The sequence below is a fragment of the Belonocnema kinseyi genome, chromosome 2 (genome assembly GCF_010883055.1).
Source record: "Belonocnema kinseyi isolate 2016_QV_RU_SX_M_011 chromosome 2, B_treatae_v1, whole genome shotgun sequence".
NCBI lineage: Eukaryota > Metazoa > Arthropoda > Insecta > Hymenoptera > Cynipidae > Belonocnema > Belonocnema kinseyi.
The window spans coordinates 102,890,510-102,903,757 of NC_046658.1; the positions used below are offsets into that span (position 1 = coordinate 102,890,510).

The 13,248-nt window shown below is 27.0% G+C and overlaps 1 protein-coding gene across 3 annotated transcripts in view; it reads left to right on the plus strand.

The window, feature by feature from the left end:
- Nucleotides 1-13,248, plus strand: part of LOC117166975 (segmentation protein cap'n'collar) — a 306,553-nt gene that overhangs the window by 13,199 nt on the left and 280,106 nt on the right. Inside the window, exon 1 of one of the 3 annotated variants that reach the window (XM_033351482.1) lies at nucleotides 2,789-4,191. The exons of 1 other annotated variant lie outside the window; for it this stretch is intronic. In XM_033351482.1, coding sequence (XP_033207373.1) covers nucleotides 3,727-4,191 — 465 coding nt within the window. In that variant the 5' untranslated portion in view covers nucleotides 2,789-3,726. Of the gene's footprint in view, nucleotides 1-2,788; nucleotides 4,192-13,248 lie in introns of those variants that run through there. One more of the 3 variants, XM_033351481.1, reaches the window with a different exon arrangement.

A 13,248-nucleotide genomic window follows, 5' to 3' on the forward strand; every position in this document is an offset into this window, starting at 1 on the left:
TTTTCTCCGAAGTTTAAGGAGCAAAAAATAATTTTTTTAGCATGAAATTAGCAAAAAAAAAGCAAAAACTTATGGCGTATTCCATTTTTCAATTTGCTTTGGTGGCGGCGACCTGTAAGGTTTCGCAAAGATTTCCAATAGATTTAAAGGATTTCACAAGGATTTCAATAGATTTGCAAATATTTCACGAAGAATCTGGATACATACAAAAGATTTCACAAATATTTCAATAATTTCACAAATTTCATCAAATATTTTGTTAATATTTGAAATATTTCGCATATTTCCAAGAATTTCAGAAAATTTCACGAAGATTTCAATAATATCTCCAAAACTTCACAAAGATTTCACAAAGATTTCAAAATGAACATTTAAATTATTTTTTAATATTTCACGAAGAATTTGGATAGATTAAAAATATTTTACAAAGAGTTCAATGATTTCCCAAATATTTGATAAAGATTTTAAACATTTCACCAATATTTCGAATAGGTTAAAAGGATTTTACAAAGATTTTAATTCTTTCCCAAAGATTTGAAAGTTTTCACAAGGATTTCGAATATTTTGCGAAGAGTTTGGATTGATTTAGAAGATTTCATAAAGACTCCAATAATTTCAAAAATTTCACAAATGTATAAATAGACATAAATAAATAATTATTACCAAATATTTCAAAAAATTTTAAAAGATTTCCAGAAATATCAGAAAGATTTCACAAACATTTGAATGATTTCCTGAAGATTTTAAAGATTTCAATAATTTCACAATTATTACTAAATATTTCAAAAATATTTCAAATATTGTGCAAACATTTCAAAAGATATCAGAAAGATTTCACAAAGCTTTTAATTATTTCCTGAAGATTTAAAAGATTTCGGATATATTTGAAGGATTTCAATGATTTCAATAATTTCACAAATAAATTAATGAATATACATGAATATAAATAAATTAATATGACCAATAATTAAAAAAATATCCCAAATATATTGAAATGAATTCCAGATATATCAGACGGATTTCGTAAAGATTTAAATGATTTCCTGAAAATTTCTAATATTTCACCAAGATTTTGCAAAGATTTTTGATAGATTAAAAAGAGTTCTCAAAGCTTCAATGATTTCAATAATTTCAGAAAGATTTCAAATATTTCGCAAAAATGTCGACAAATTAAAAAGTTTTCACTAAAACTTCAATGATTTAAACAATTGCACAAACGAATTAAAAGATACAAATAAATAAAAATTAATTAATAAATATTGCTATATACTTCAAAAATATTTCTAATATTTGTAAAAGATTTTCAGAGGTATATTACGCAAAGATTACCTAAGAGTTAATAAAGATTTTAATTATTTCCTAAAGATTTCACAAAGATTTGACAAAGACCTAAATGATTTTAATAATTTCAGAAATATTACCAAATATTTCACAAATATTTCGAATTTGTTGAAAAGATTTCGAGATATCAGAAAGATTTTACAAAGATTTAAATTATTTTCAAATATTTCGCAAAGGCTTTAATGATTTCAGTAATTTCCAACACAAATAGTAAAAATTAATAAAAATGAATGCAAGTAAAAAAAATAAATAAAAATTAAATAAATATTACCAAACATTTCAAAAATATTTCAAATGTTTTGAAAATAACTCCAAAGATATCAGAAACATTTCACAAAGATTAAAAATATCTTCTAAGTATATCGAAGATTTCAAGTATTTCAAAAAGATTTCGTATAGTTTAAAAATATTTCACAAAGATGTAAATTATTTTCTAAGGATTTCAAATATTTCGCAAAAATTATGGAGAAATTTAAAAGATTTCACAAACTCCAGTGATTTCAATATTTCACCAATAAAGAAATAAAAATAAATGAAAATAAATTAATATTAATGAAAATATAAAAAATAAATATTAACAAAAATGTCAAAAATATTTCGAATCTTTTTAAGAGATTTCCAAAAATATCAGAAAGATTTTGAAAATTTTTAAGAGATTTCACAAAAATGTAAATTATTTTCTAAGGATTTCAAAGATTTCAAATATTTCGCAACGACTGCAGATAAATGTAAAAGATTTCATGAAGACTTCAATGTTTCCAATAATTTCACAAATAAACCAATCAATTAAATTAGATAAGAAAAAGTGAAAATAAATAGATATTACAAAATATTTACATAGACATCAGAAAGATTTCACAAAGATTCAAATTATTTTTTTTAATTTTTCAAATATTTCGTAAAGATTGTGGATAAATTTAAAAGATTTCACGAATATTTCAATGATTTTAATAATTTCGCAAATAAATAATTACATCAAATTTAATAAGAATAAGTAACAATAAATAAAAATGAATAAGTAAATATTACTAAATATTTCAAATATTTCGCAAATATTACGGATAGATTTTTAAGATTTCACGAATATTTCAATAATTTAACAATTATCTAATATTTCAAAATCATTTCTAATATTTTGCAAAGATTTCCGAAGATTACACAAATAAATCAATTATTTCACAAAGATTTCAGGCAGATTTTCGAACAAATTCAAACGATCCGATCCATACCTGATTATTATTCTGGAAACCATGAATTACGCATAGTAATGGCATTGTGGGGGGGGGGGTATTTTATTACCGTTTCTCGCAAAAGGGTGGGGGGAACTTTAAGAGAGCCGATAATCCGTTTCGTAATTTAAGGACGGCTCGGGTACGATTAAATTTACATCTTGAATCATAATACATACTTTTTCCTTAATGTTGTTTGTCAGCATTTTCTGCAGTGAGTACGTGTGGGTAAAAGTTCAATTGACGCGGCCCTGAGATACGACGTTGCCAGAGTGACCTGCTGAGTCACATATCGTGTGCGATCTCTCCCAGCAAGGTGTACTACTACGTTTCTCCGCAAAATCGCGTGTTTAAATCACCACACAGGCGTAATTAACTCAAATTTTCAACAGAACCACTACTCAGTCTCAAAGTGGTTTGAAAAACGTGCAAAATTTGCGACCAGACGCGAGCTCCAAGTGCGCGCTCATCAGAAATACAAGTGCTCCGAAATCCCGAGGCCGGAATCGTGACCTGTCAAAAACCGTATCGTCCAAGTCAGAAGATTTCTTACGATTTCGTGACTCGTGCAGGGTGTCAGTCGTAAAAAAAGTTGATAGTGTTTCCCTAAAGTGCGCATATTTCACCAGGAGTGCCTATTGTTCGCGTAAATAGTGTGCCGAGAGCAGCGATGCTTGACGTGGCCTGTGTATATTTTGAGGTTATTTCTGTACTCATGTAACTGACCTATACCCGCCGAAGGTGGACCGCAGCCTTTATTTCTAATCCAGCGGTCTAACAGACAGGTTTATTCTCTGGAGATAACTCTTCGCGAAAAGTGCAATCCGTGACATCAAATTACTTCGATTTTAAAACCGCCTTCAAGAAGGCTGCATAACCTCAAATTCAGCTGTCAAATCTTTTCTACTTTTCGCAGTAAACGTGGTGCTTGTTAAATTGAATGGTAAACGAGATATCTACTCGGAACTTGAGAAGTTCTTGATAAATGATCGAAAATTGTCGATTCCTTGAAATGTTTTACGTGCTGATCGTTCTCAACATAAGAGCCAACCCACTGTGACGGCACGTCAGAATTCAAGGACTCTCTTTCTCAAGAATTTGTTCTAAAATTCTGTGATAAATCTAGGAAAAAGAAGATAGAAAAATAAACTTAAAAATGTTGGGTCTTAAAAAACTGTACCGCGAGGAGCTTTTGCAGCTTGCTCTGCTGCTTTCGTTGCTCCGGGTGGATCCTGACTCTTATTTAGGTATTGATATTCAGACTATTGGTGTTGGTTCCTTGGATCTAAATAATGGATCCGGATGGCACTCGGATGCACACACTATCGTGCATCGACCCACGTTTGTGCATCCAAAAAACTTGGATTCGATGCTTCTTAATTATGAGAGAGACATCTTCGAAGACTTAAATTCCCTGGGTAGATACAATAGAATGAACAGTGCTCATAATGATATACACGCGTATTTATTAAACATCGAGGATGTTGGGAGAGACGCAGCTGTGCCAGGACCAAGTATTCCAAATTCGACAGATCTTGCCAGGAATATGACATCTCCAGATCCACCGACGACCTCGAATTCTCCTTCTCAACCTGTTGGTGCCACGGAACTTACACAAGAGGTAAACTTGCAGAAATAGTGCATTCTAGCAATTGTCTTAATTTTTACTTTAACTTAATGTTTACTTTTTCAATTTAAACATTAGAATTAATTTACTTCGATATCTTTAAATCTGAATTTAGTAAACATTTACTCATTAAATGCTCATAATTGTCAGTCAAGTCGTTTACTAATTACGTCTAGATTCCACAGGGTGGCCCTAGGTCAGAGAAATTTAGGAAGTCAGAGATTTAAAAAAAAATCTAGCGAAAATCAGTGAACTTCTGTAAGAGGTACTTTAAATAACTGCTAATGATAATAAATTTCTATTTTTTTACATTTCGATTAAAAAATTTTTTTTTGTGTTTATAAAAGTTATAAACTGTTGCAAAATTCAGAACCTGATTTTTGAATATTAATTGGCAGGGGAAAATTGGGGACTTTTGAAAATGAAGGTTTGTGGCCACCCTTATATAATCCTAACAATTTTATTTTTATTAAAAAATTTCATTTTTTGTTGTTGTTGAAAACACAACGATTTTGTTAAAAAGTTATTTTTGTTATTGAAAATTCAACTGTTATTTTAAAAATTAACTTCTTTGGTTGATGATTCAATTATTTTTATGGAAATTCATCTTTTTTCGTTAAAAGTTCAATTGCTGTATTAAGATTTCGTGTTGTTCAGTGGAAAATTAAAGTATTTTGTTATTAAACTAACTTTTTGTTGGAAATTAAAATTTTGGTGTTGATAATTCATTTCGTTTTTGAAGATTCATCTTTTTGGTTTAAAAATTTATTGGTTTTAGTACAGATTTGATCTTGTTTGGATATAAATGCAACTTTGTATTTGAAAATTAATTTTGTTGTTGAAGATTTAACATTTTGGCGTTGAAAATTCAATCGAGATCTTTCTTGGTTGAATACTCCACTACTTTTTTTTTAATCGTCATTCAGTTTAAAAATTTTATCAATTTTAGTCGAAATTTTTTTGTATATATAATTATTATAAATAACATTTTTTTGAAAAGTTAATTTTCTTGTTAAAAATACATTTTTTCCCTGATATCTTAACTGTTTCAGTGCAGATTAATACTAATTAGGAATTCATCTCTTTGGTCAAAAGTGTAACAGTTTTGTGAAAATTGACTTTTTTTTTAGTTAAAAATTCTTTTTTTTTTTTTGTAGAAAACTAACCTTGTTGGTTTGAAAGTTCCTCTTTCTTGATTAAAAATTCACCTATTTGGTTGAGAGTTTATGTTTTTGTTGTGAATTCATACTTTCGGGTTAAAAAAGTTGTTCAGTTGAATATTCAACTACTTATTTCAATATTAATTTTTTTGTTATGAAATTAATCTTCTTGGTTGAAAATTGGTCTTTTTAGTTTAAAATTTATCTCTTTTGGTCGAAATTTCTTCTTTTTTTTTGAGATATCAATTACTACATTTTTCGTTAAAAATTCATCTTTTTATGGAAAATTCAACTTTTTAGCTTGAAAATTGAATCATCTTCTAAAAAAATCCGTCTTTTGCTTTGAAAATGTAATTGTTTTAATTGTTGTATATTTTTTTGTTTGAAAATTCGACCAGTTGTTTGAAAATTCACCTTGATAGACGAAAAATCAAATAATTTGGTTTAAAATTCATTTTTGTTGATAATTTTATTAGTTTGTTGAACAGTAATTTTTGTGTTAAAAAATTCTGCTGTTTTGATCAGAATTCGTCATTTTTTATTGAAAATTCATCTTTTATGGTAGAAAAGTCATCTTTTTGGGTCGAAATCATTAATTTAAAAATTGTAATCTGTAATTTTATTATTTTATTCCGCTTATAAAAAATTATATATTAAGAATATATTAAATGCTATAACATATTATTATATATAATATATTAAAATGCTGGTCATTGAATAATAATCGTCAGGAAAAATCCTTAAAGGTGAAAGACTATTGTGTAAAAGTTGTTTTAACCAATTTTATTTTGATTGTACAAATAATTATGGAAAATTATAAGAATTATTTCCTGTATGTTCTTAAGCAAGTAAAGTTATTATTTCAGTAGATTGGTGCATGATACGGCTTTTTATCGTTTAAAAAAATTTGATGCGACTTTTTATGGAGTTCTTTCGAAATTTCGTGCGAGTTTTTTGTAATTTGATGCAGCTGATGCAACTTTTTTAACTCTTCTAGTCAATTCGAACTTATAGTTGAAGAAAAATAAATATCAAATAATTTTAAAGATGAAAATTTTTAATATTTTGTTTGTTATAAATTGATATCCATATTCTGCAATTAAAAAAAGTAAAGGTTTAAAAGTTAAGGAATTTTAATTCGAAAAACTACAACTTGAATGATTTAAAATTTAAATATGAAACTCTGGACCACTGAAAAAATATCACGTGTTTTAAATTGAATAATTTATAGTCGTTGTAAGACGTCCAGCTTTTCAGAACGAATATCGAAAATCTTGCAATCATTTTTCTGCGTAGAATGCATGATATTCTGTGTTGGATTCTTATTCAATAATATTATACTTAGCGATGCGTGCTTCATTTCAAATCATTCTTCATTATTCAGCAACACGTAGCGGAAGTGTTGCACCGTTTGCCTTAAACTTTTAATCGTCGTATTATCATCATCATTCGGTTTTTACATTTATTGCTTTTAGTAGCCTATCACGAAATTTTAGTACTGTATTCAAACAATTTGTTGACAACATTTTACAGTGCAAAAAACTTATTATCAGAGCATATTCGAAGGGTATACAATGACTTCTCATATCAATCTTAAAACTTCTTTCAAATAAATAAAAATAAAAAATAAACTTAGAAGATGATTATATTTTTATTATTTATGTATACAGTACCAACGGCAAAAATTGCCCTTCCGCCTAATAAGCTCAAGTCGGAGGAAAACAGTCTATTTAATAAAAAGATATTGCAAAATCAGAGTGGCTACTTGACCAGGAGTTTGGTTGACCGTGAAAAACCCCGATAATTTACTTCTAATCATAGCAAAATTCAAGTTTTCATTATTTTAATAATTTTTTTGTTCACTTAAGAAACGTGATTTTCACTTTATCTCAAGTTTCGGTAAAGAAATATAATTTCACTTCGAACAGAGAGTTTTTTACATCGACAATGAATTTTTGAAAAGATTATAATTCGGATTTAGAAAAATGAAATTTAAAAAAATGTCAGAATTCGTCACAATTTGAAAGTTCCCTCTTATAAGTTTTAGATGAAGATAATACTTCAAGCAGTTTTTGCAGTAGAAGTAGTATTTTTAAGAAGAAAAAATATTTCTGAATTTCAATACAAAATTTTGCTCACATAATTTTTGGCGAATACATCTTTTTTCTACTTAAAAATTTAACTACTTGATTTTCAAAAATTCAAATTTGGTTGAAAATTGAGTTATTTGATTGAAAACTTGTTTTCTCTTTGGATATTTTTTTTTCTTTGGTTTGCACATTCATTTTTTGACTAAAATTTAATTATTCGTTTTTCGATTGAAAAATTATCTTTTGTAGGTATAAATTCATCTTTTTGGTCAAAAATTAAATTGTTATAGTTGAGGATTCATCATTTTACTTAAAATTTTATTTTTCTGGTTCAAAATTCAACCATTCCAGTTAAATATTTATAATTTTATTTGAAAATTTATCACTTTGTTTGCGGATTTAATTTTTTTTTAATTTTAGTTTTTTGTTTTGGTTTGAAAATTCAACTATGTCAATGAAAGATTAATTGTTTTAGTTTAAAACTCTTATGTTTGGTTTAACATTAATTTTTGTAATTAAAAATGTTACTATTCCATTTTCGGTTAAAAATTTCTCTTCTTTAATTAAAAATCCAACTACTGCGTTAAAAATTCATGTATTTTGTTGAAAAATTGTATTTTTAGTAGAAAATTATGTCTGTTATTTAAAAATTAATCTTCTTGTTTAATAAATCATATTTTTGATTAAAAATTTAAGTGTTCCAGTTTAACATTAATTATTTTAGTTAAAAATTTATCTTTTCGGTTTAAAATTTAATTATTCTAGTTGAAGAATCATAATTTTATTTGAAAATCCATTTTTTTAAACTTGTTTTTTCTACTGAAAGTTTCAATATTCCATTTTTTATATAAAATTGATATTTTTCTTAGAAAATAAAGATATTTTTAAAATTGTTTCTGTAAATTTTACGCTATTTTAGAAATCGGTGCAAGAATGTCGCTAAAATTCAAATAATTATTGTACTCATCATATGACTTTAAAAAAATTGAAACCAATGATATATTTATAATAAATAAAATTTATTAAAATATGATAAATAATGATTTTAAAAATCATTTGGTAAGTATTTACTAATTTTTGAAGCTTTGCGATTATTTTGCAATAAGCTTGAACTTTGAACAGGATCTAAGGAATAAATCCTAAAACTATATTTACAATTCAGAATAATACTATGGAGATTTGCCTTTGAAATGAGCTTAAGAATTTGACAAAATTGTCATTAGTAGACCCAGAACTTAATTACCTTTTGTATTATTACGAGGTAAAAATGTTCATGTTATATTATAAGAACGAAGGCACTTAAGATCAAAAGGTCAAAAAACAGGCGGGTAAATCATATCTGCCGATTGTGTATGTATGATATTTAATTTATTTTGAATTTGAATATTTAAAGAGGATCCGAGTTCACGTTACGAAAACGTAATTTTGTTACTTTACGAATGAATATAAGCTTTTAAAAAATTATGGAATTACGTATGAATTAAATAAATGATAACAATATAAAAAATTGATATTGATCCAAAAGTCCTATTTTCGCAGTAACATTTTGTTTAATTCGAAGAAGACATTGCACCCACGAATAACGTATATTTATAGGAATCTGGAATATGCAGTAGATAAATGATAACATTTTATATGAACTTTAACAAATCCATTATCGTTCTTTGTTTTCATATTATCATTTTATCAGATTTAAATAACAAAACTCTATATTTATACTTCCTGGCAGTTCGAAAACCGCATTTTTATCGCTCAAGAAATTGATACGATAAGGTTACAATATGGATGTAATGTAATAACGTATTTGATGTAATTCTCACAAACTTGAAATTCATGGGATTTCTCCCTTAATCTTCGAATAAGTGTTTTAATCTAACATTAAAAAAAAATAAAACAATTATCTCGGAGGCAGGAAACTAGTTCTCTTGCTTGAAAGCACATTACCAGAATCTGGTTTCTTAATTTATTGATATGAACTCTCGAAGAAAGAAATTTTTTGCGTGGAATGTCATATTAATGTCTGGCAGCAGCAAAAATAGATTTTCTTTCTTGTCTACTGCAACGATGAAAAAATTCGAAAATAACCGTCTTAGACATAAGGTCTCTGTGCAAACGTATCTGCCGCAAGAGGCTTGCGTATCTCACAAGCGGTATATAATCGCTCAGTGTAACGACCTGTGGCAGAAGTGTTTTTGAACTGCTGCTGTGTATGAATTCATCTTACGACCTTGTCGTTTTTGATACATCCTTGCCTTTCTCTTGAAGGCTATATGCATTGGACACCTAAGCTATTAACTAAAATGAGTCACTGACGCCTACAAGATTATCTTCAATGTTATCAACTTTTTGCTTCTTTACTAATAGTCGTTCAAATGTCTTATCCAGTTTAGTGACGAGGGGGAATTCACTAGCGTATTACTCCATACACTTCATGCATAATAATCGTACAATAATGAGTAATAAATCAGAGCTCGGATCGTACGACTTTTCGCATGTTTTCGACTTCATTTTAAACTGCGACTTTTTTAAGAAAAATGCGACTAACTTTTTTCCGTTTTTCACAGAAGATTCCGATAGCGGGAATCACTCTACAGTTTATCAGAAAAAAATCAATATAATTTAACTGCATCAGTTTCCAAAAATGGAGAAAGATTTTCCTTTTTAAATCAAACATACGGTATTTAATTAAATATTCTTCTTTAAAAAAATATCAGAAAATTACCCCTAATTACATTTGTTCATCAATATAGAGAATTTTTTTTTTAGATTTGCTTGAAGTTCTGAACGTTCAAATGAACGAGATATTTTCTGTCAATTCTAATTTATCAATAAATATTGTTCCAAATGCAATTTAAAATAACTTATTTTAAGTTTCTCTTGATAATCTTTTGGAAAATTCGATTTATTTTTAAACCTTTTGTTATAGGTTTTACAGAAAATCTCATATGATTTGAACTATTCATCAAAGTAGAATTAAATTCGACTATTTGAACTTGATTCGAATTTTCCAAAAGATTCTATTTACCACATTTTCTGGTCATATATTTTTCATATAAATGCCATTAAATTATTTTATTTTTATATCGAAATTTTATTTTTAAACTCCAACCGTACAGGCGTATACAACAGTATTTCAAATGATATTTGACACAATGACAATTAAGAAACTCCATTGTTGATTAAAACTCAAAATGGTATGTTTAAAATAAATAAAGAATACCCATTTTTCTATATTTACATTGCATTATTTACATTTAAATAATAGTTGTATAAATGATAACTGACCAGCGACGGTTCTTTTTTGTTAGTTTCCAATTTGAGGTTCTTTTTATACATTCATCCTATAATATGACAAACTTCACTTTAAAAGTTAACACTTTAGAAAATTAACCTGTTTTGGTTCAAAGTCCAACTACTTAGTTGCAAGTGGAACTGTTTGTTGATGATTTATCATTTTCGGTTGAAAAAACTTTTTTGTTACAAAATTTAATTGTTTTGTTGAAAATTTTTGTTGTAAAATAATTGTCTTAACTCAAAATTTAACTATTCTGTGTTTTGTTTAACATTTATCTTCTTCAGTTGAAAAATAATTCACTTTTTTATTGAAAATTCATTTCTCTGGTGAAAAAATTTAACTATTGGGTTAAAAACTTCTTTAAAATATCAAAATTTGGTTGAAAATGCATGTATTTTGTTAAAAATTAATATTTTTTGGTAGAAAATTATTTTTTTTAGTTGAAAATTCCTTTCTTCGATTTAAAATTTCATTGAAAATTCTGGTTTTAGAGTTTTTAGACTGAAACTGTCACTATCCTTTTTTTTGTCGAAAGTGTACCTTTTTTATACACTTCATCTTTTTGGTTGATTAAGTTAAAAATTCCTCTTTTTTGATTAAGGACTCATTATTTCAGTTAAAGGTTACTTTGTTTGCTTAAAACTTAACTATTTAGCTGAAAGTTCGTTTTTTTATGAAAATGAATTTTTTTCAACTGAAAATTTAACTATTCCATGTTTTATGTAACATATATGTTCTTCAGTTAAAAACTCTGCTATTTGGTTAAAAAAATTTTGTATTTTATTGAAATTTTTTCTTTTGTGGTAGAATATTAATCTTCTGGATGACTAATTCACCTATCTGGTTGAAAATTCCTTTCAAAATAAAAAATTTGGTTGAAAATGCATATATTTTGTTAGAAATTAATTCCTTCTGTTGAAAATTAATTTTCATTCATCTTCTTTGGTAAAATTTCATCTGTGCTAAACGTTTAACTATTTTCAGGAAAATTCATCAATTTTATTAAGATTTGCTTTATTGTTTTAAGGGAGTTTTTGTTTTCAAAAATAATTATTTTAATTTTAATAATAGAACGAAATTATTGAAAAATGGTAATTTATCACCTGCTGCAAAACTACACCTTTTGATTGATATTTAACAATAAAGTTTCTCTTGCTCGTGTCAAATGAAAATTTTAATTCTGTCGAATATATCTGGCTTTAGTTAAATAATAAAATTTGAAATTAGTAAATTTTATATTTTTGTTGGTTTTATTATGCACACAAATGTGACATACTTTCTCATTGCCCTTGAACTGAAACTGAAATTTTTAATTAGATGTATGAATTTGGCAATGTTCTTTTTCTTTCCTTCGAGTTTTTCAAATTACCCAATCGACACTGAGGAAAATCGACAACAATGCTTTCGAGATTTTCGTGACACACTTATTTTTTAGACAAGGATAAATAAGCAAACATTTTAGCACTGCTTACAGTAAACAAAGTCTCATATTTCTTATCTCTAATATTCCACTCAGAAAACAAATTTTCTTAAAGCAAAAAAGCTGTTTCCTTGGATATATATGAAAATTTGGTTGAATCAAATAAATTTTAGTTGATTCAACAAAATATTTTATTGACCGAACCAAATTTTTTGGATTGATCAACTAAATATTCTATTTACCAAAAGATTTGGATAAAACAACCGAAAAATTTGGTGTGTTAACTAAATATTTTGTTGTCCATATAATAACCATATTATATGGCTAAACCAATCAAATTTTTAGTTTATTATTTTAAAAAACTTAAATTAAAGAACTTCAAAAATGAAAATAAAGAAACACGAACTTTAACTTGAAACAGTTGTAAGAGAGTAGAAAAATGGAATGTCAAATAATGTCATCTGATTCTACTGTAACAAGCATGAACATTAGGGTGGATTGAAAATGATCAAATTAGTCGAATCGTTTGAGCTGAACGAAAAATATTTGTGGGTTGACATAAAAAAAAAAAAATGTTTGAAATCGGTTAATATCTTCTGTTCCCTTTGTTGAATTAAAAATTCAATTTTTGTAAATTCCCACAAATTTCCCTATTACTTCGAAAAGTATGACAAATTTTTTTGGTGTACAGTTTTTTCTAGTGAATAATAATAAAATATTATAAAGTTTAAAAAAATTTTTGCTGGTTTTAAAATTTTGCGAAAATGGCCAAAAAACATCTTTTTTTGGATAAGGTCCCATGGACACATTTCTGAAAAAGTGGTATAGGCCGAACCTGAAATTTCTTTAGCTTCAATGAAAGAAACATAGTGTAATTTTTTTCAAAGGAAAAACATTTTCAGTGATGCTTGTAGGGTTACAAAATTGTCAATTTTACGTCTTTTTTTAGCGATTTTTAAAACTTGATTAGACCAAGCTTTCAGACGCAAAAAACGAAGTTGCTTTACGGCAAAACGATATTTACGTAGGAATAAGCTGATGCAATCATTTTATATATATCCCCCCCCCCCCTATGAAGGGGTTCTT